We start from the raw sequence: 23,257 nt of genomic DNA, 5'->3' as shown, positions 1-23,257 counted from the left end.
TTCTTCCTAGACGGGCGTCAGGCTCATTTCCCAATGGATTGATTACTTTGAACCGAAGTTAAAATTCCTTACAGCAATGGACATATTCTTATAATGATTAGTTTAGATTTTTTCCAATCATTCTTCATGTTTTACATAGTGACTCTTGGTATGCTCGTCAAGGTCCCAAAGAGAAGTTATTATGATCTCTATTTAGTGTATTTTGAGTATTAATCTCGGGACCAAAAGAGTTTATAGAATTAGACAGGAAATACGTCATGTTTAAAGACGCTAGAAAGAGTGACAATAGAGACACTTGACGACCACTTCCCCCTGTAAATAAAGGTTTTAAAGGTTGACTAAGCGTTATCCAGTATTTTAAAAAGCGTCTGAAAAGCCGAGCAGCTATGCGGACTCGCATCTGTATAAGTTTTGTTTGGAGTACAACAAAGTGTAAGCAGAAAGTTTATTTACGCATAGGATTTTTGAAGCTTCGAGTTTTTACACAGAAGAGAAAATATGTAAAGGGACACAATTAGATACACATTTTTATTTGATTTCCGATATGTGAACATTCGAATTTAAAAAAAACATATGTAGAAGAGACTAGCTAGTTGTAAGTTCCAAGTCTGTTTAGTCAATAAGTTTCAAGCTTCATGTTCAGTCCCTGTTACTGTGAATTTTTTTTTATTTACTTCTATTAAAAAGTATGGCTTTATATATAGTCTTTCTTCAATCTTTTCATCATTTCTACATGGGAATAAAAAAACATTTGATTTCGTAAGGTCACATATTTTATATTTCCTAACCTAAACGATCCCAGGTAGACATTGGCTCAATAGACTGAACTTCTGAAAATATCATGACCTATTTCCCCATCTAATTACATTGTAACAATCATGTTTAAGGTAAACCAATTGCCAACAGCTTCATTATAGTGTAACCAAAAGCCCACTAACCCTATCTACCACTTGAGTGACAAAGTTTTTGACATTAATCTGGTAATGAGATCTGAACAATTCTGTCACTGGGTACATGCCATTAGAAATTAAAAAAAAAACACACTTTGCAGTAAATACATAAAATTATAAAAGAAAGAAATATTAGCTAAAATGATTCTATTAATTTTTAAATGAAAAATAAAGGTCAGTAGATAAACTAATTAGTCCTATCAATTAAACCAGTGGCCATTATCAGTATGGATCTAAACATTGAGCACTACTTTCAAAGCACCCTTTATTTCAAGTCATTATTTGAACAAGATGAATAGTGGTCAATATAATAGAGGTGCCTCCCCGAAAACACTTAAAAGACCAGCTTAGGCGCCAACTTGCATTAACTAACATCGAAGAGAGCAACTGACAGCAGGCAGAGTCAGAACGAGACAGCTGGAGGTTTCTTACAAAAGCCGCTGGATACACATTTAAGACCAAAAGAAAAGCCACTGCCGAAGACAGACGTTGATAGCGAAAAGAAAATCTAAATCGACCACATAAAACGGTTATGTCTGTGCTGGATATGGCAAAATATGTAGGTTGCATCTGGGTCTGCGTTGCCACCTGAAATACTACACTCCTTGTTAAATCTTTGGAGTAAAAAAAAGTCTAATTATTGTTGAACAAAAAACACAAGATCTGAATAGCTTCCCCTTTATTTCAATACATGAGTTGAACAAGAAACAAAACAAAATCTTCATTGAAGGCAATTATCACATTTGGTTAAATAGTCCAGGTAGCAGAAGTCAGTGCCTTGACATCCACATCAGTACACACATCTCAACACATTCATATCTTATAAGTCTAGTGCTTCACATCACTGACATCCACATCAGTACACACATCTCAACACATTCATATCTTATAAGTCTAGTGCTTCAGTTTAAATAGGATGTGCCCTTGGAGTTATCTCACCTGCCTTCCTATTCCCTTAAAAAATATTAACTATTTACTGTGCATTTTTTTTTCAACAATAATCCTGAGGTAACAACAGCTTAAAGTCAACATCAAACTATATTTAAATTATGTCTATTAAAAGATATATGCAACAGCTAGGTATATAAAATACTGTATTGCTGAGTATTGGCTTGTGTGGATGTGGCAAAGAATGTAGGTCACAGCTGGGGCTGCATAGCCACATGAAATACTCTTCTTCTCATGAATCTTTGGACTTGAAGACAAACCTTATTAATATTATTATTATTATTATATGCAACAGCTATACTAAAACATTTTGTTAGGATATTTAGCAATATGAAAGAGAGCATTGACTCAAGTTTATAAGTTAGTTACAAAATTAAAAGAAAAACCATCTTCCTATTGATAAATACAGGAAGAGGTTTAGTCCATGGTCTGTACTCTATATCTGGTTTATGATCTAAAATCTATAACAATGATTAGGCAGCAAGTAAAAACATACAGAATTCAATACAGTAATGCCTCTTAAATTTTAAAACATTCTAACTGAAACAGCCACTGACAACGTAATATGACCTAAAGTTTACTGTTGAGAATATAAACCATCAAACATTTACATCTTGAGTTGACAGCAACTTCTTGATTCTTGCATCATTTACAACTGCAGCTATACAGCATTTACATGGTACATCATAAAACATGACTTCTTGAGTCATACATCTACATCGAGTCATACAAATTGACACCTTAAAAAAATTCAGTCATCAAAACAAAGCAAAAAAATCAAAACTCAAGGGAAATAAGCACACAAAATGTTTTAACCACAAAAACAACAATAAAATGACTTACAAAATGAACTACAATTAAACTATCCTTACACTGCATCCCTATTGGTACTGTATTTTAGCGTTATAACTTTTGGTAAAAAACTCAAAAAATTGCTTTCAAAGTTATATTTAACAAAGTTGTATTAACTGTTAGATATTTTATACAACTATAACATTCAGTGCTTTACATTACTATAATACATTATTACAAACACAAATATGCTTTACATACAATAGTAGAAGCACAACTGACATTTATACCACTTTACCCTATATCCTAAGCCTCCTTATCCTATATCCTTAACCTCTTTACACCATACCCTAAATGTCTCCACCCCCATAAACTAAACAACTTAATTCACTTTGAATTTATGTTCTTTTCTTTTATCAAGCATGATCTGTCGGAATTACCCAAAAGATACAAACTTATCATGATTAGAAAAGTTGGATTTCAATTGTGGCTCTTTGTTTTGTTTTCTTAAATAAAGAGTCAGAAATGTTTTGGTTAGTGGCTCCTGGAGTGAGCATCTACATCTACATCTGCAGTAGAACCATATTTACTTGGTTGACAATAAAGGAGTGGCTGTCAAGTAAAAAGGATTTAGAGATATTAACTACTGACTTACTGCATATAAGTAACAATGTAATTCAGTGATGCCAAAACTATGGCCTGCGGGACATATCCATCCCTTGATGCTGTTCTATTCAGCTCTTATAAACTTCTGTCCACAGTGCACAATGAAGCCTCAGAGAATTGGATTGGAATCTGTAAATTTTGGCAGTAATCAGAGATTTCCTTGACCTCCAGGATAAACAAAAGGTTGGGCACCATTGACCTAGTTGTTTACTCGTGTGTTGAAGTGTAACAAAGTAATTCTACTGCAATAGTCAACAAAGTAATTCCACTACAATAATCAACAGAGTAATTCCACTACAATAGTCAACAAAGTAATTCCAGTACAATAGTCAACAAATTAGTTCCAGTACAATAGTCAACAAATTAGTTCCAGTACAATAGTCAACAAAGTAATTCAACTATGATAATCAACACAGCACAGGAAGTTTGGTGACAATGTGTGCTAACCTACTGATTTAAGATTGGGAAAGTATTAGAAATCAGATATATCTCAAATTAAATACTAAATACTTATATTCATGTTATGGTGGTCATAATAGGTCATCATGACCTGAAAACAATTAACTTGATGAGTTCCACAAACAATCTAATCTATGATAAGTAAAAATGTTATGAAACCAATAAAATAAATATTGATACATATCATCAAAGGGCTACAATCATTAAAATTCTTTGTTGAAAAATGAAAAGGGGAACAACTGAATAACAAAATTAAAAACTTCCCTTCACCCAATACAACAAAATAAAAGCTGTCAACACATGTCATAAAACTTTTGTAGTTACAAACAGGTCAAGGACAACAAATAAATAACAATTCAACAGGGTGCCAGTACATCATATCAACAATATCTACTCATGCCAGCGTCACCAGCCACCAGCGTGGATTAAACCTCGATACATGATCAAAGCTCTATGTAAATAAGTCCTGCATCCAGCCCGTACACTATACAATGGGCTTCCTTACAGAGATATAGACATGAATCAACATTATTGCCTAATATTAAAGGATCAATTTTGAAGGGAAAGTAGTCATTGTAGCAGAAGACAATCTTTAATGTCACAGCCTTAACATTCAGATAACTAATAGAAAATGTACGCCAGAAACCCATTAGCCAAAAAATATAGTGAATTAATAAGATCTATCAATCTAAAAATAAGAAGCTTGTAACATAGTATAAATAATTACAATCACTAAGATAGAACAAAAGAAAAACAAAAAAAACAAAAAAACATAGAAGTTCAAAATGAAAAACACAGAAACACTTGAACAGAGTATTTTTACTAAAAGAATTAAATAATAATTCTTTTGTTCTTTTAACTCTTCAGTGTGAACCAGCAACTCAAAATGAATCATTGATTTATTAGGAACTATTGACCTGAGGGTGGGCATTTACCCAAATAAGGGGAATCGCCCAAAACAGACTCAGACTGTGAAGTCACTGAGTCACAATAAACAAGGGAGTCAATAAATTAGTAAGTTGCAATGAACCGCAACACTATCAAGTGATTCACAAACCAAAGTCTAAATGACCTGGGCCCAATAAATAGTGAATCACAAATACCTAGTTAGTCATGAGCCAACTAGTGAATAACAAAACATGATTCATGAGCCAGTGACATTAAAACAAAGAAAAGAGTGAGAACTAGAACCAAGAAGAGATCTTGAATGAGGCACAGGGTTGCTGAGTACGAGAGGTTATGAGACACTTTGAGAGGAGAACTGAATAAAACATTGCTGTCACCCAAGGGAGCATACAGGTCAGTGCCACTGCAGATGAGAGCTTGTGTTGCCATCTTTCCACACAGGAGATTCTGTTGTGATCTCGGCTCGACACATCGGGCAGGTCTTTTCACGATCAAACCAGATAGACACGCATTGCTCACAGAAGATATGCTGCAATTAAAACAAAAAAGTCCTTTACGCTGGTGAATGGGAGTAGTGAAATGTATTGGTCAGGCAGTGGCGTAGCTATGGTGGGTGAGGTGGGGAGAATTTGAAAATCGTCCCGCCACACCACATGAGGGGGCCCCCCAAATGAGTGTTTGAAATTATTTTTTTACATTAAATATTAGGCCGTTATCTCATGTCAAAAAATAATATGCTCATAAACTTTTGAACATAGAAATGAGAATGTTATAAACATAATAGGACACAAAGAGTGTGACAACCTCCATTTGTGCTGTCGGCCTGTTATGTTTATATCTCAAAGTCTCCATTCTTCATTTCCTCAACCATAATTAAAATAGGTTAGGACCAACAGCTACTTCTGGTCTTCTGAATGGTTTCTGTCTTTTGAAAACTTGCACATAGAAACAATGACGTAATACTTACCTTACAAGGTAACATGATTGGATCATTGATTGTATCTTGACAAATAGGGCACTGGTTGCCTTTATCCAGCATATCACTTGAACTGGGCTTCACACCAAATGACTGAGGACGCACACAGATTGTATTTCAAGAAAAGAAGTAGCAACATAGTAACATCGTAAACAAGGAAAATAAAATTTAAAACACAAAATATGTTCCTACTTCATACTCAACTAAAACTGGATCAGATCTGATTAGATGGAACCTGAGAGAAAATTGGGAACAGAGCAGGAAGGACTAATGCTCCCATGGTGCTCAGGCAAGAAACTGGGCCATCAGATGCAATGATTGTAACCCCTATACTTACTGAGTTAGACTGGAATCTTTGAAAGGCTGTGTACAAGAACTGGACTGCGCCCCACACTGACCAACTCTAGAGTAAGAAAAAAAAGATAATTATAAAATAAAATATGATTAAAAGAATGCTAAAATTAGATTTATAAACAAATCTTTCATACAACCAAAGTAGCTCTATTGAAGTGAGAATTAACGTAGCTGACTCAAGACAACAATTCAAGCTAGTCATGAAACAAGTGAGTTGAAATTTTGTTACATAAATGTAAATGAAAAGCTCTCTAAGGTGTTAAGCTGATATTGGCAGTAAACATAAATCTGTTCATAAAGTTTTTAGAGCTTTAATTTTTTTAACATATATATTCATTTTAAAACTGTTAAATCAAAAAAGAAATTAAATGTCATAATACTAAGTTGTGGGTTTAATATTTTAAAAAAAGATATGGAGGAGCAATGCCACTTATTCTCAAGGATGGCTGTCTGGTCTTGTGGTTTGTGCTCTAAACTGTCATTTTCATCATTCCAGTTTCTAACCCTGCCTGTCACCATCCCCTGAAAGCTTTGGGCAAAGAAGTAATAATCTTCCATTCTGAAGAATCATCCAAAACATGTAAAAACAAAGACATTCAGTCATCTTGTTTTTTATTTCTGGAATGATTTATCTCAAAACTGTCAGCACAGACCTTGAATCCCAGGTAGACAGCTTCTGTTATGAATGCAAACCAGACACTAGTCCTAGTGTTGTCACTCAGGTAATACCACCAGGGAACAATGGTCACTATCTGGCGGTACAGCTGAGATATACTCTCTATCAACAAATAGTATTTACCCTGAAATTGAAGTCAAAAGTCAATAAATGAAATTTGTTTGATGTACATAAATTTGATCAAGTTTTTTACTTTATTTTATTACGAAAAATAAAATCATATTTGATAAAAAAAAATGCAGAGTACAATTTACTATTAACATATCAAAACCACAATTCTTTAAAGAAAAAGCAATACATATATCTAACTATAATGTACTTCTGGAGAAACTTCAATATTGGAATGACAAACCCTTAAAAAAACTCTCTCTCTAGTCTAGTGAAAAGCCCAAACATTTTGACTACAAAAGCAAATCTTTTGCTGAATTTTATTTTTGAGTTATCTCCTTTACCTTATGAAATCATAGAGATTACAAAAATATAGCAGAAAGATCTAATCAATGGCTTCTTATTTGAAACAGCATGTCAAATAATAAAAATTAATACTTGTCATTCAGTACTGACCCTTCGCCGATAGTTTTTACAACAAGGTTGGAACATGGCGAGTATAGACTTGGTGATGACTGTCAGGAATTTGATAATGTAGTCTGTTAGTACCACACACCACAGCAACGTCCAGACTGATATGTCTGCCACTATAGCCATCCTGAAGTATAACCTAGACATACAACAGGCAATAAATAAACAAAAGAATTTAGTCTGAGCCTGAGAAGAGTTATAGTCAGGTTTCTAGAGTATATGCAGACTATCATTGAACTATTCTGTAAACATAATTTGTTATATATTGGCTATAATTTTCCTATTTCAATCTTAAACCTATTCGTATTTCAATCTTAAACCTTTTCGTATTTCAATCTTAAACCTTTTCCCATCTCATATACAATGGAGGAAATGGATAGGTGCTTCTTTTTTTTTTTTTCTGAATCCAACTTTGTTGAGATTATATTAATTATTGTAACACCTATTGTTAATTTTGACAGTAAAATAAAAGTAACTAATGTGTATTATTTAGAAGTAAATATTACAAATTAAAATGTATCATATTTAATTGTAAATAAATTGATAAACATATTGTTGAATAATGTATTTTGTCAAACAATTCCCTTATCAATAACAAAGAGAACAGAAACTAATTTTTTAGCTTTTAAAGAAAAAATGGAAATGGTCAATTTTAAGCTAGTAAAGAAAAGGGGGAAATAATCAAAGTTATGATTGTAAATAAAAAGGGGAAATAATCAATTTTAAGTTTGTAAAGAAAAAGTTCCCAACTTACAATCTCCACATTTCCTGCTCACTAAAGACATAAAATATAATGACAATGTTGACCATGAGAAATCCACACAGCCACATCAGGTTTAACAGTCCCAGCCATGACCTGCTTTGCTCCTGAGCAAGGGAATAATAAGTATATCACATGTATGTATTTTGATTCACAAATTGCACTATAAGCAAAAAAGTACCCCTTCCAGATATTGTGGTCCATAATATAAGGCAGATGATGTTAAGATCATCTGTTTATTTGGCCAACAGTAGGGTGGCTAGCACAACAACCAACCGCCTTTACTTTCCCCAACTAAAGTCAGGCACCCATTAGAGTTGGGTGGACTCAGGGCACCCTTAGAGTTCAAAATCAGTCTTCACCGAGATTCGAACCCAGGACCCCAGGTTTGGAAGCCAAGAGCTTAAACACTCAGCCACCGCGCCCCAGTATAAGCAAATAATAAGGTTTAAATATTGCCACATCGAAATCACACAATGTTTCAATAGAACTCATTGCAATTATTGAGAATTCTGCTACCAAGATTAAAACATCACTTTGTTAAATTCTTATTAAGATTTTAATGCAAACAATAGACTATCAAAGCATGTAACAGTCAGCCCAAAAAAAAAATAAAGAGGAATAAGCCTCCCCCCCCCCCCCCCCAACTCAAAATGTCCTAACAGAACAAAATTTCACCATGGCTAACAAGGCCAATAATAATATTTGCTGGGCAGCTTATCAAAGAGAACTGAATTCTGACCATCCTTTAAGTATGTTACAATGGAATAGGATTGTATAATTCAATCTGGTAATACAATATCCAGTTGTATTTCTGTTTAGGTGGATTTAAGCATACACATTATAATAATATTAACAATAATAGTTATTAGGCTTTTCTTCAAGTATGAACTTTAATGAGGAGTACAGTATTTCAAGTGACTACCCAGTCAAGCTGTGACCTACATATTTTGCCGCAACCAATGCAGATAATGGTCACTTTAATACACTATATAATTCAAATTCAATATTAGATTCAAAAAAGTAGATTTAATAGAAAGCTTGAAACTTATGGGCCAAAATAAGCTGTCTCCCCTGATAAAGTTATTTAAACCAAAACTTCTAGTATCAGGAATGGAATATAAAATGTTTTCCTAATTATCTCCCCTATATATTAACACACCAATAAAGAAGTCAGTTGTAAATAAAAAACAACTCCAGTTTACACTTTCTTGCGACCTTGACACACTGCATGACAAAGTGCTTATAAATTCAGCTATTTTAAAAACTCACCCTGACAGCTGATTGGTGAATGGCATGTACAAGTTTCATGTTGGTGTAGTAGAATGTACCTCCTAAACACAAGAACACCAGCAGGCCTGTATGGAGTACAATACAGAGTGATGAGCTGATCAAGCACTAGGACCAAAAAGATAAAGCCCATGGCTAATGACCCTAAGGTCATGAGTTACAGTGCAGGCAAAGTCATGGATGTTTACTCATGATTTTAAGAACAATGGAAACGTTTGGCATGTTTCGGATGTTCCTTCAAATCTGAAGATATTTACATCCTAGCCCAAAGATCATGTAAGATGACTGTGGGCAGGGTTCAAACCGGGGACCATTGAGACCATCAAATGACAGTTCAGAGTGCACACTACATGACCTGGTCTCCATCCTTTGAGCTAACTACAAACTACTCTGGACAGCTTTTCTATCTTAATGGTGTAAAATATAGTATTTAATGACATCACTGCCCAGAGGAAAAAAATTATGTATGATTAAGCTTCAAATCAATCTCCTGCTATTTCCATGTTGACATTAAAAGAAAACATATACAACTATTAAAATGTTCTATAAAATGTGCATGTGTTCCATTACGGGTGTATAAATGGAAATCCTTTGCATCAAATAATGCTCTCTGGTAAAATCAGGATGGCTTCTTGGTCATGTGGCATGCACTCTGAACTGTCATTATAATGGTCCCTAGTTCGAACCTTCCCTGCTGCAGTCCTGGGGAAGATTTAGGCTAAAATGTAATTATCTTCAAATCTGAAGGAATATCTGAAACATGTTTAGTAAAACAAATAAACAAACAAAAAAAATGTGAACAGTACAAAGGCAATTCTTATTGTTGGGACACTGGACTATGTGGGATGTCTAACCTTAAAGGAGATGACTATATGCCAAAGGTGAGTTTAGAAGAGACGGTATGAAAGGGGGCTCCACCAGAGGAATTAAAGACATGCTCAGACATCACCTTAACTATTCAGAATGTGTCTCACTTGATGGAAATTATTTAAAATGAAGCAGAATTGCCTCCTTCTCCCTTACCAGCTATATCCAGTGACCAGCTATATGTTTGTAAAATGTTTTACATGTTTCGGATGTTCCTTCAGAGTTGAAGATAATTACTTCCTAGTCCAAACCTCCCGCAGGACGACGGGGGATGGGAGCGGGCAGGGTTTGAACCCGGGACCATCGATAAATCTGAACGACAGTCCAGCGCGCAAACCGCACGACCAGGCAGCCATATCCAGTGACCAGCTATATCCAGTGACCAGCTATATCCAGTGACCAGCTATATCCAGTGACAAAACAAAGTTCAGATGAAGGGAGCTGGTTTGGGGGTGCAGCAAATGACCAGTGTGTTCTCTACATGTCCCACAGAGCTCAGAACATTACACATTTCCTAGGCGATGCCTGATAGCCCAGGAAGTCCATTATGGTGAAATGTAATTAATATATATTTAATATTGTTTGTGAAATTGAGTATACAAGGGTGGACTTTAGGTGAGTCACGCAACTATGTGGCCATACAGGTTCTGAAAACTATACAGACTTGAAAGACTCATTTTTTTTTAAGGACCCCGATGGTCAAGACTGTTGAGTACCTCTGAAACTGCTAGCTTCACCTTCTTCTTTCAATAATTACTGCACCATGAAAAAAAAGGAATATGGCCCTTTGCAACCGCAATCTGTTGAGCATATGATGTAAAGCCCATCTGCTTCTATGGCATATGGCCAGCACAATGACCAACCACCTTTACTTTGCCCTACTAATGTCAGGTACCCATTGGAGTTGGTTGGACTCGGAAGCGTCTTAAAAGTCCACAAGCTCAAAATCCCAGATTCAAACACAGAACCCGTTAGTTCAGAAGCCATGTGCTTTACCATACAGTCATTGTCCCCCACCCTTGTTCTGCAATTCTATGCTACATGCCACATTTTCTGTAGATAGAAAGCTTAAAACTTCACTGAGGCTTTCCACCTTCATCTGATATAGGGAAAATAAGCATGCAAGGGTACAGTCAATGTAGCAATGTAGACTAGATCCCACTTGGCCTTAATGTTTGGTCTGGAAGGCATTGTCTTATTATCATAGAACCTTATGTTCTTAACAAGATTTTAAAAAAAGCATTAAAATGATAGCTGTATGATATCTCCTTTAGATCTTTTTAATGGGAAACATCACTAAATGGAAAATAAACAAGCAAAATTAGACAAGCTTTTTTTTTTTAAAAAGCGCTTTTATATAAATATAAAAAAATGTATGTATGTATTTAAAAAAGCGTTTTTATATAAATATAAAAAATGTATTTTAAGAAACAAAGCTTATCTATGGGGAAGAAACACAAAAATCACTCCAAATATCTCTGAATACTGCAAGGTTTACCTTTTTCTATATGAAATAAAATTATTTAATTACCACTAATTGATTAAGTAATTGGTTAATTTTTTGTATATCATGTATTTTTATCAACTATGAATAATTTTGCAAAATTTAAGCTTTCTACCTTTTAGTGCATTTTAATAAAAGTTTTGTTTAAAAATAATTTTTTTACTTTAGCCTTTTCTGTCTTTGATTTTTACAAGGATTTTAAGCACATCATCTTTTTATGTGATACTTCTTTATACCTTGGCGAACTTGATCTGGATACACAATATTATTAAATATTTTATTAATAAAAATGTAGACATAGTCAAACAGAAATCATTAGTGCACTCACCTAGACTATGATCGTACAAGAAATGAAGAAACAACAGCAGAATAAATATCCCAGACTCTGCTACCCACTTAGTCAACATTGTCAACTCGGTGGACTGAGGGAGCCCAGTGTTCGGGACCCCTTCTCCATTCCCAGAAACACCGGGGGCCCCAGCATTGGAGCCAAAGTTAATGCCCAAAGAATTGTTGCTGTTGTGTGAGGCACCAGCGTCGCTACTGCTGTCAATGCTGTTGTAGTTGTGAGAGTGCTGGTGCCCGTGGCTATTGCCAGAAACAAGGCGGTAAGATGTAGTCCCAGACGTGCTGGAGTTCATTCTTTGCTGAAGGCTGGCTACCTGTGGATTTCTCAACAACGCTTCTAACAAAAGCTGAGAGTAAGGGCCCCTTGGCCCTGCCGCACCACCAGATATCACAGAAGATGAACCATAACTGCTGTCCCTGTTACTTAGCTGGTTATTTCCCCCTGGTATGTCCACATCTAGAATCGTGTCCGGGGGGTCTGGTATTTCAGGGACCCTGGAGGACTCTCCTCTCCCTTGAAGATTCAATTGGAGCTGTCGTTGAAACTGCATCTGAAGTTGCTGTTGTATTTGCTGCTGTATACTTGTAGGAAATAGGTGGTGGACACCTTCCTCATAATCCTGCTGTCTGTTCAGGTGACTAGGAAAATTTGGCAATAATTCCTGAGCTACGGCCAATGGCGACCGTGGGATACGAGCCTGAAAACATACAGAAAAAAATGGTATTTATTAAAAAGAACTGGTAATAACTTTGAAATATTTCATGCATGAAACAGGTTACAAATAGAAAATCTGCAACCAGAAATTAGAATTAAATTTACGACTATGACTTAGTGTCAAGATTTAAACTTAGTAAACCTTAAAGTCAAGACTTAACATTGGTGTTAAGACAAAGCCTTAGTGTCAAGATTTAGCCTTAGTGTGTAAACTTAGCTTTAGTGTCCAAGCTTAGTTCTGGAAGAAAAGTGTGCCATGCGAAAAGTGGACAGTGCCTCTACCACCAAAGTGAAAGCCACCTAAGCCTGCAATATATGTGGACGGGAGTGTCTCTCCAAATTAGGGCTCCACTGCCATATGAAAAAGTGTTCGAGATTAACCATAGTCGCTTTACGACAGAAGGAGGCCAACAGTGTCCAAGCTTAGCCTTAGTGCCTAGACGTAGCCTTAGTGTTAAGACGTAGCCTTAGTGTCAATACTTAGCCTAATCCCTAAACTTAATCCTAACCCTAGAGTCATGACTGAGCCAAAGTTAAGTCTCGACACAGTGTCGCCTGCTTACCAATGCCTGTTACGTTTAACTATGTCAGAGAAAGTTTTGCTGATCTCATTTGTTGGTTAATATTAATGTGGGTAGACAAACACAGGAATTTATTAAGCACGGCTCGGCTTACAAGCAAAATAAATGAACAGGAGACCGTGCCTCGCCGTATCTAACTAGATCTAGGGACATACTCATAGTAGCGTAGATCTAATTCCTAAGCGCTTCGCCTTTACGAAAATATATTTTTGGATATAAATATCCATAAAGCACACAAGGGGGAAAAAAAAGCGCATGGCTGTGTTGTTGAGACTTACTCAATCTGCATTCTCAAAAGATAAAAAAAGAAACGTGTGTCTACAAACAAATACGAATGTGTAAATACGAGTGTCAATAGCTCTGTGTCTCTACTTTAAAGTCCACATAGATTACAACCGACGCTCTCCCTTCAAGGAAAAACAGAAATGAGAACATTGTGGGAATTCCCCATGTTTCTCTACAGACGTAATTCTTTGCCACACTTTGAAGTTGATGCCCCTATTGCTCTAAGACACAGTTCAAACTGTCAGCCGTGCCACAGAAGGAAGATTTAAATTCTGTACCAATCACTAGCACACACACACAATTAGAACACACAGAGCTAATTAAATGAGTTGAACTAACTACGTCTTGTGATGCAGTACGTCTAAGAACACCAAATATGGATTTTCACGACAATCTAACCAATGTCAAGGAGGTGAAATAAAACTTCAATTTTGCCAGCGAATAAATAATCTTTTAAAAATTAGTATGGAAAAAAAAAGTTTGTTTTAAAATCAATTCCTCCTCCCTGAAGCTAATGGTAGTCTACTATTAATTCCTCATTCTATAACTTACAATGGTTCAAAATTTCAAGGAGTCTATCCAGTGAGTTCTTCAATTAGGTCCAGCTCATTTCTAAGTAACTCTTTACTGAATACAACGAAACACCCGAGTCGAGTGCGGGAATACCCGATGAAAGCTGTGCTTAAAAAAAAAAGCCTTATCTAATTTTAAGATGATTATATTTTTAAAACTTATAACGGTAAAAACAGAATTTTCCCTAAAACACTGTAAGTTCCCTTTTTAGACCTTGCGATCTATAAGGCAGATGATGTTAAGGGACATTTGTTTCTGTGGCCCAGGGTTAACGAGGATGTCAAGTGGCCAGCACAACGAACGACCGCTTTTACTTTTACCCCAATTAATGTCAGGTACCTAGTAGAGCTGGGTGGAGTCATAGGAGCCCAAAGATCCCAAAATTAAAAATCCCAGTCTTCACCAGGATTCAAAGCCGGGGCCCCCGGTTCGGAAGCCTAGCGATTTACCGCTCAGCCACCGCGCCTTCTATGAAACACTGTGCTCGTATAAAATTCGTGTGAAGAAGACAGCTTGAACGGGATAGCACTGATCGTAAAATTACTTTCTCAGAGAGAGAAAGGAGAGAGAGAAAGGAGAGAGAGAGAAGGAGAGAGAGAGAGAGAGAAGAGACAAATCAAGGAAAGACAGTTGAACGACACAACATAGAGCCCCCAGATAAAGTGTTTCAATGCAGACGATTACTTAGGTCAACACAAATAACACCCCCAGAATTCAGTCAAGTTGTGAGTTCGTTACTGTGTTGCCAGCACTTGAAACATGGTGACATGGGTGACGGGGGGGGGGGGGGGGGGGGGCTAACTTACTGAGTCGATGGAAACAGACAATCAACAAGGAAAATATCAAAAATACTATTTTTAAAAGAAGCTTATGTAAAGGAAATAACCGCATAATCACTTTTAAAATTGCGAGATGTATCTCCCCTTTTCTATATAAAAAAAAATTGATTACCACCAACTAATTAACAATTTGGTTCATTTTTTAAGTTGATTCCTTCATTGTCTTCGACAAAGAATAATTGTGCCAAGTTTCAACTTGATCCGAGAATGGGAAGTGGGAGAAATAACGTGTACAAGATTTGTAACAGACAAAATGAGTTGATATCATGTGTTAAAATAACAAGTATCATCTCCCTGATTCAGGGGACACAATGCCAATGCAACTTTCGTCTCAAGTTCAGTATTTCTATGGAGTCATGTTGTTGAACACACAAGCTTTACGTTGTTGATCATCCAAGAGTGACGGCGTCAAAACTGCTTCTCTTCTAGCCATCTGTAACTTGCAGAGCCCTGGCGTATGAATCATCATCCTGTCTGATGATGGGTCTAAAACCATTTTCAGCTTTCTTCATTTCCCAGTATGGACTAGATCTTTCCTTGGTATCGAAGACCCAGCGTGTGTTGGTCTCTCGGCGTTACAAAGGACCACCAGAGATATGTGCATTTCAATTTTACTGCTAACAATTTGTATTTTTTACTTTACCAACGCGGTTTGAGTTTGAATGAAGACATTTGTTGAAAAATTCTTTTTCTTAAAGACTCTAAACACCTAGGTATGTTAGTCCATAAGTATTTGAATGTATCTACTTTCTCCAACTTTGAACGAGGCACAGAGATTCAGGATTCACATTCCATGGGCAAGGTGTCTCAGAGAAATTACAGAAAGGGTAAACCAAAGGACTATCTAGCTTTATAGTATTAAATACTTGTTACTTGGCCCACTGCTTCCTGTTTAATAATAATTGGTGTACATCAAATTGGTCAAGGCTTCAATGAATAACATCAGCACAAGCATGCTTTTATTTAATGAGCTAATGGCATTTTAAAAATGGGGAGACAACTTGAACACAAACTCACACTCTTTAAGTTCTTATAAACTCTCTGATCCTAATGGGAAGAGAAGACCTCATTTCCATTCAAAGCGAAGAAGAGAAAGGCTAAAATAGAATTCAAAGGAGGGGAAAAAAAAGGAACAATTTTTGCAGAACAAAAAAAAAAACAACCAAAAAAAACTCACTGTGGAAACAACAATTAGACCTCCCCTTTCAAGGCAGTTGTCTCAACTTTAATACACTGAGACGCTGTATCTGATTACTTAATATAAACGAGCCGACCCGCGGCGTAGAATACGCCGCTATTTTAATAAAAGAGTTATCTTCCCATGACTTTTTCATCGATGGTTAGAGAGTCGGCGTGCCTGCGTCTTGTCCCGCATGATTGGGCGACGTAGAGAATTATATATATATATACTAGTCGACCGGCGGCGTAGCATACGCCGCTATTTAGAAGGGCCGGCCTAAGGCCACTGCAATTGGAAATATATACACAAAAATTGTCATTTTGGGGTGTCATTCAATATGGAAAACGCCAATCCTACGAGCGATGTATAAAAACGGCATTATGCATTAGCCGTAATTGTGAAATCTGGTGAAAGAAGCTTCTCGCGCCTCAAACTAAAAAAAAAAAGAATTACTTGAGGTCAACAATTCTCAAAGATAGATTGAAACATTTGGTAATTCTTGCTATTGAACGTGATCTATGTGGGAAACAGAATTATTATGATCTACTGTATGACTTTGCTACATACAAGGCTCGTAAAGTAATTCTGTACGTAGTAATGAATGAATAAAATGCATAGACGAATTTATTTTCTAATACAAACTCTTAAATTTCACTTATTGTCCGCTTCCCTACCCAAACTTGGCCCCGCGAAATCCGTTTCGAATGGGGCCCCACAATGGTTAAGTCCTGCTATTTAGTGTTTGTAAAATGTTTTCACATTTTTCGGATATTCCTTCAGAGTTGACGATAGTTTACTTCCTAGTCCATACCTCCCGCATGGGATGGGAGCGGGCAGGTTTTGACAGTCCAGCGCGCAGCCATCCGTGACAGTCCAGCGCGCAGCCATCCGTAGTTAGCTGTGAAAACGTGTTCTCCACCCCCCCCCCTTTTTTTTTGTTTTTTTTTCGTGGGGTGACTATCCGCAGAAATAAGAGAGTGATCCTTGCTTTACTTCTTGTTTGACCTGATTAGGGAAGAAGAGAATTATATATAAAGATATATATATTTATATATATATATTTACAGATAAGTCAGGAGACTTCATATTTATAACTATCACATCATTAAAGCGTGTCTGATTATGTGTCTATCAGGTGTTAGACACTTAGTTAGTATTTTTAGTTTATGTAGAGTCGCACCTTAATAGACGGATTTTGAACGCGACTAGTGACGCTTCGACTTAGTTGGGTTAGAGGCTACTTAGAGACAGAAAATCAGTTGGTGATAGGATTTCACAAGGGTAGGATGTATATATTGACAGAGACATCGACTGTGGCCTTGTGTGGATTAAAACTTTATTTAAACTGTTTCAACGGTGTTTGCATTCGTCTCTCCACTTGTTAAAACAGATGTGTCTGTTTGCTTGTTGGTTAATCGCATTGAAATACACCCGTACAAGAAACACAGACATTTGCAAGAGTAATCTGTCGTAATCCGACAGGCATCAACAATTAACTACAAGACAGATAGGCATCCATCACACAGGACAATAGACTTTAAAATCTGCTACAAAGTATCCTTACAAATCGGAAAGCATACTTTAAATCTACTTCCTGCATCAAATAGACCACAGACAAGACAGCCAAGACAGCGTACATAGGATCTGTTATGCTGTAACTGATATGTCACACACAAGACTGCATTACATTGAATCTGATATGCTGTAAGTGTAACTGATATGTCCCATAGCATAAAATAATACTGGGTATCTGTTGCTCTGCATCTGACATGTCACAAACAGGAAAGCATACACACTTCTAGTGACAAGCACACAAATACAATAGATCTAGCTTGACAAAATTGTCAGAAGTATGCTGCTTAATAACTTACCGATCTGTTGTCAGTCAGCACTAATCAAAGTGAAACAAAAAGTAAGCGTAGACCATACACATTAAAGAGACTGCCAGAAGACCAACAATGCTAACAGGATTTATTTTGGATAATGTACTGGTAGAACACAAATGTATTTAAAGCCTTGATTTTGTTTTATTTCGTTGAATTAGGGGTGGAGCAGGAGACTATTGAAAGAACTGTTTTATTCAAAATGCACTTGTCTTAATAAAAACATTGAATTGGAGATCCTGGGTTAGAATCCTGATGAAAAATGGGATTTTTAATTTCTGGATCTTTGGGCGCCTTTGAGTCCACCCAGTTCTAATGGACACCTGACATTATTTGGGGAAAAATAAAGTCGGTTGGTCATTGTGCTGGCCACATGACACCCTCGTAAACCGTAAGCCACAAAAAAAAAACAGATGACCTTTATATCATCTGCTTTATAGACCACAAGGTCTGAAAGAGGAACTTTACTTTACTTAACCAAGAATTTTAGTTACTTCATAATATTAGTTAAAAACACAAATGGTAGTATTTGAACCAAGTCTCTCTCCCTCTCAATCTAAAAAAAAACAAAAAAAAAAACACCCTATCATGTCAACAGTTAATTGTGAACAACAAATGACCAGTCAGCCAATAGTATACAGAAACTGTAACATAGGCGCTACAAGAACAATATTTTTTCTTTACAAGAACAATATTTTTCATTGCCGATAAACGATTTTTGTTTTCAAAAACAAGTAGTTCCTAGAACATGGAATACAAGTAGGGTACCAATGAACAATATAATGCTAAAATTAATGACTTATAAGTAAACCACCTAGCTTGAATAAATTAGAATCTCAGAATTATACACAGACCTAGCTGGTTTACACTAAAACTTAAAGGTAGCTAAAGAAGTACAAAATAAATAGTAAATTTGTGGTACACTTAAGTACGCATGAACGTAATGATTAAAACCCAACAAAAAACACAAGATATGAAGCTTGTCCCTAGGACAGAACAACAGCATAATGGAGTTTTCTTAATCGAAGTACAGTGATATAATGGATGAACTGGTAGCTCAGTCAAGTCAAATAGTCAAGTGTAAGGGTTCTCTATTATGTAGTTTTATGCGACTATAATCTACCAAAATGATACAGAGAAGACTACACTGGCTCGGACATTTCACCTGCATGCCAGAGAGTGGCATGTTTATACTGATGCCCTATGGAAGAATTCCCAAAGGACATTCTCTATGCTGAGCTTGCAGAGGGAGTCAGACCCAAGGGCCTCCCCAGAGTAACCTGCAGAGATGTCTGCAAGCAAAATCTGAGGTCTACAGGCATCAATGAAATTGTATGTGGGAGGAAATAGTGCAAACTCTGACAGAAGCAGACTGTGTGTACTGGTACAAATCTTGCTAAGAGCCAAAAGTTGTACAAGGACAAAAAATGATGCCATGACAGTTTGAGAAAAAGGCATGATATTTAGTATAGTAGGATGTAACCATCTTCTTTTTTGAAGTAACGTCTGTATTATATAAGATGATATTTTAGATGTCAGCAAGTAAAGTGTATTTTGCGCTAGACACATTAAAATAACATTTGCCCTTTAAGACAATAAACCTTTTTGTTTGTTATAAGATATGGGACTCATCTTGTACATGTTCAATGAACATCGATTAAGTAGCTGGGTGAATTTGCATTAAAAACAGCTCACCACAGAAGTAATTGAGTGTACAATGAAATTTTTCTCTTTCATTGGTCTAAGTTGAGTGGTTGGCTACTGCCACTATAGCTCTGAGGGTCATTGCGACACCCAAGCTGTCACACCGCTGCAAGGTACGTGCATCAGGCGACAGGGACATTGCTTGCTGTATGCTTAAATGCACAGTAGATACTATATCATTAAAAAACAACCTTTAGACCTCCCACCCCGTTCTGATTTTTTATGCAGCCTTTCATCCATCAACAAAAGTTTGGCTGCAATACCAAATAAAAGAATTTTTACCTGTAATTGCACTGGTACTGGAAAGTTCTGTAGGCTACAGCTTATAGACTGGTTACTACTGCTACCAGGTGAGGAGCCTGATGTCGAACTATTAGTATGATGAGAGCTAGGAGGTCCAGACATAATTTCTTTTTCTTTTAACTAAATATTCCAAGCTTACAACAAAAGTCTGAGATTCCCTAGAGAAAAGAGTAAAATAAAAGTAACAAATGTACTACATACATACAGGAGGAGGGGGCTGGCTACCCAGCTAGGAGAAGGTAAACTTTAAATCCAAACCGTCCTTACTAGGCAACTAAACCCTTGCACAGGAAATGCTGTCCCCAAACTGATTCGGCTTTTACAATTCCTTTGGACCTAACAGCTAAGAGAGGGGGAACTACTGTGTGGGCAACAATGTTCTTACAATTGTCAATAGCCAGGTTCTCATATTGTCCTCCACATGATGTGCCATTGTTGTCTTATGACTGAAGGAGGTCAAATTGTATTATATACTTTCAAAAATTGTTTACCTATTTATGTCACATTCATCAAAACTTTACTGAAAGCTGAGGCATCCAATCTTAGTCTACAGTTTAGTGTCTTCAAATATTATGACAGATTTTAGGATTATTTTAGGGGGTGTGACCCAGACTGTCATGTTGGTACTAAACAATTTGCTATCCTCTTTATCGATAAAACTTAGTTGTTTTGAAAAAAAACAACAAAAAAAAACCATTAAAGTTTTAACACCTTTCAATATCCAAAGTCTATTAACTATATTAAGAATTTATGATATTGTCATAGGGGTAGCCAGACTAATCTACCATACATATTTTAACATTTTAGCAAATATTTGATACCTTAGATTCTTTAATGTTTAGATTTGTATGCATATTATCCCCTATTATATAATTTTGTGTAATATTAGGTCAATTAGTCTAGAGTAGGCAATAGCCGAAAAGGGTGACTTGATATAATATAAATTCGGTAGATATTATATAAAAACATTTATAATATGTTTGTAAAATGTTTTACATGTTTCGGATGTTCCTTCAGAGTTGAAGATAGTTTACTTCCTAGTCCAACCTTCTGCAGGACAACGGGGGAGCGGGCAGGGTTTGAACCCAGGACCATCGATAAATCTAAACGACAGTCCAGCGCGCAAACCGCACGACCAGGCAGCCATTCATATAAATACATATTCTATTCAATATCTAGATTTATATTTTATTATTAGCATATTATAAAAAAGAAATTACACCTAGTTCAAGAATTTTGAATGTAGATCTACTGATCATCTAGAATCTAGATAGTCTAGATTAATCATGAATATAACGTTTTAGATAATTCTCAATTTTCTAAATAAGGAACATTTCTTACAGATCTAGAAATCTAGATTTATATCATTGTAGAACCATATATAATTATTAGAAGCACATATCTTATTCCATACACTAGAAAAAATTAGTACACATGCTCCTTCTTCCCTAGTGCCATTGAAGAATGAATTGGGTTGCCTTAATAGTCCAAGAAAACCAATGACTTAGCACAGTTTAAATCTTTCAGTGCGACGTTACTCTAAGGGAATAAATTTGCTAGAGCTTGCGAGTATGGCGTTACTCTCAGATTACAATATTCGTTACACTATCTCTATAATGTTAAACTTTTGTTTGTTTTTTTTCATTTTCTGCATGTGAGAATGATTGTTCTTTGCTTTGGTTGTATATTAGAACAAGATGGGTTTTTTTTAAATGACAATATATTGTATTAGTGGTTCTGTTTTTGGTACAAAAGTGTATATCACATATTTTCCATTTTTCATCTTTTATTAACTTTGAAGTAGCAAATAGTGTTTAAGTGTTTAGGTTGTGTTTTTTTTTAACGATTATGGATTTAATGTAGAATTATTAGGTTAAATCTTTCAGTATATAAATATATCAATATTTTATTATTTTAAAAAATTTCCTTTTCCATGCCTCTTATTTTAAACTTATTAAAAGAATTTTCTTAAATAATTTACTTTATTTTTTACATTTTTGTAGCTAGGTAATTGATTAACATGAATGACTAGATTTCCACATGATTCAATGCATCTAGATCTATAGGACATTATTATCTTCTTTTTTTTTAAATAATGTCTGTAATATATAAGATAATACAGATCTATATTCGTCTATATGTTAGGACTGATTATCTATCCTCCTTCATGCCATTAGGCATGATAATGATGATTAGAGCATGGAAAATCTTCATTAAAAATAAAAAGTCGATAGATTTGATCTAGAATCTAGATGGCTGCCTGGTCGTGAGGTTTGCGCGCTGGACTGTCGTTCGGATTTATCGATGGTCGAGGGTTCAAATCCTGCCCGCTCCCATCCCCCGTCGTCCTGCGGGAGGTTTGGACTAGGAAGAAAACTATCTTCAACTCTGAAGGAACATCCGAAACATGTAAAACATTTTTTTCTAAACTCTGGACCTAGACTAAAGTGAGTCTACGCCTAGAGTAAGAGTAGATGTAGCCTATAGATCTAAATCTAGAATTAACAAGAATAAAATATAATTTCATTTTTATTTGGACTACGAATACAAAATATTTAGAAACAGACCCTGTCAGTAACTTAACAGTATCTATGTGATGTATTCTGTGTAACTCAGTGATTCACTCAATCACTTATTTATTCAACTTATTCAGACTTTGACTTATTGTTATAACTATAAGACAGTCACTTTAGTTGTTAGATCTAGTGACAATCTAGTCACAGACTGACTGAGACTCAGAATGAGTTACACAGACAGAGTCACTCACACTGAGTGACAGTTACTCTGAGTGAGTGAGAGTTGAAAGCACTGAGAGTTGAGAATGAGAGTCACAAAGTAAAAGTCACAATCACAAAGTTGACAAAGAGAATCAGAGAGGGTAATTTTCAGAGAGTAGAGTAAGTCAGTAAACTAGCTTCAATCTCTACCAATTAAAAGTTGTGGATCTAAAAATTGTAAATCTATAATTTTACTAGATTCTAGATCTAAATTCTAGTTTAGATCAATAGTTACAGTATACATACGCTATACACTGTTGAGTGTTTGTTTACCTGGCGATGAGATGGCAAAGACAGGAAATAGCTTGTTCAATCTTTTTAGTCTATGTTTATAAAAATTAA

General features: G+C 35.8%; 1 protein-coding gene across 4 annotated transcripts; it reads right to left on the bottom strand.

Moving 5' to 3' along the window:
- Positions 1-1,614: 1,614 nt before the first annotated feature.
- LOC106067394 (E3 ubiquitin-protein ligase RNFT1-like) lies at positions 1,615-23,255 on the bottom strand. 4 transcript variants are annotated; one of them, XM_056006267.1, is made up of 10 exons: positions 23,189-23,255; positions 20,118-20,296; positions 12,056-12,773; positions 9,339-9,424; positions 8,061-8,173; positions 7,292-7,445; positions 6,705-6,851; positions 6,035-6,100; positions 5,689-5,790; positions 1,615-5,250 (listed from the first exon to the last, which is right to left on the bottom strand). In XM_056006267.1, exons 2-10 carry the CDS (start codon positions 20,238-20,240, stop codon positions 5,116-5,118), a joined length of 1,644 nt encoding a protein of 547 aa, XP_055862242.1. In that variant the 5' UTR covers positions 20,241-20,296; positions 23,189-23,255; the 3' UTR covers positions 1,615-5,115. The 4 variants fall into 4 exon arrangements, with proteins under 4 accessions (XP_055862242.1, XP_055862243.1, XP_055862245.1 ...); XM_056006268.1 differs by having other exon boundaries at positions 23,162-23,201; XM_056006270.1 differs by lacking the exons at positions 20,118-20,296; positions 23,189-23,255 and adding an exon at positions 14,209-14,319.
- Positions 23,256-23,257: the final 2 nt, after the last annotated feature.

Source organism: Biomphalaria glabrata, chromosome 12, assembly GCF_947242115.1.
Source record: "Biomphalaria glabrata chromosome 12, xgBioGlab47.1, whole genome shotgun sequence".
NCBI lineage: Eukaryota > Metazoa > Mollusca > Gastropoda > Planorbidae > Biomphalaria > Biomphalaria glabrata.
Note: the sequence above shows the minus strand (reverse complement) of the source record. Positions and strands in the feature narration are given on the sequence as shown.

Bases quoted from the DNA above. Each gene is read 5' to 3' on its own strand.
- LOC106067394 (XM_056006267.1), bottom strand. From the start codon at position 20,240: ATGTCTGGACCTCCTAGCTCTCATCATACTAATAGTTCGACATCAGGC. The intron at 9,425-12,055 runs GTGAGTGCACTA...TACTCCATACAG, and splicing joins CTTGTACGATCATAGTCTAG to GCCTGCTGGTGTTCTTGTGT. The intron at 6,101-6,704 runs GTCTGTGCTGAC...TTCTTACTCTAG, and splicing joins CTGTCTACCTGGGATTCAAG to AGTTGGTCAGTGTGGGGCGC.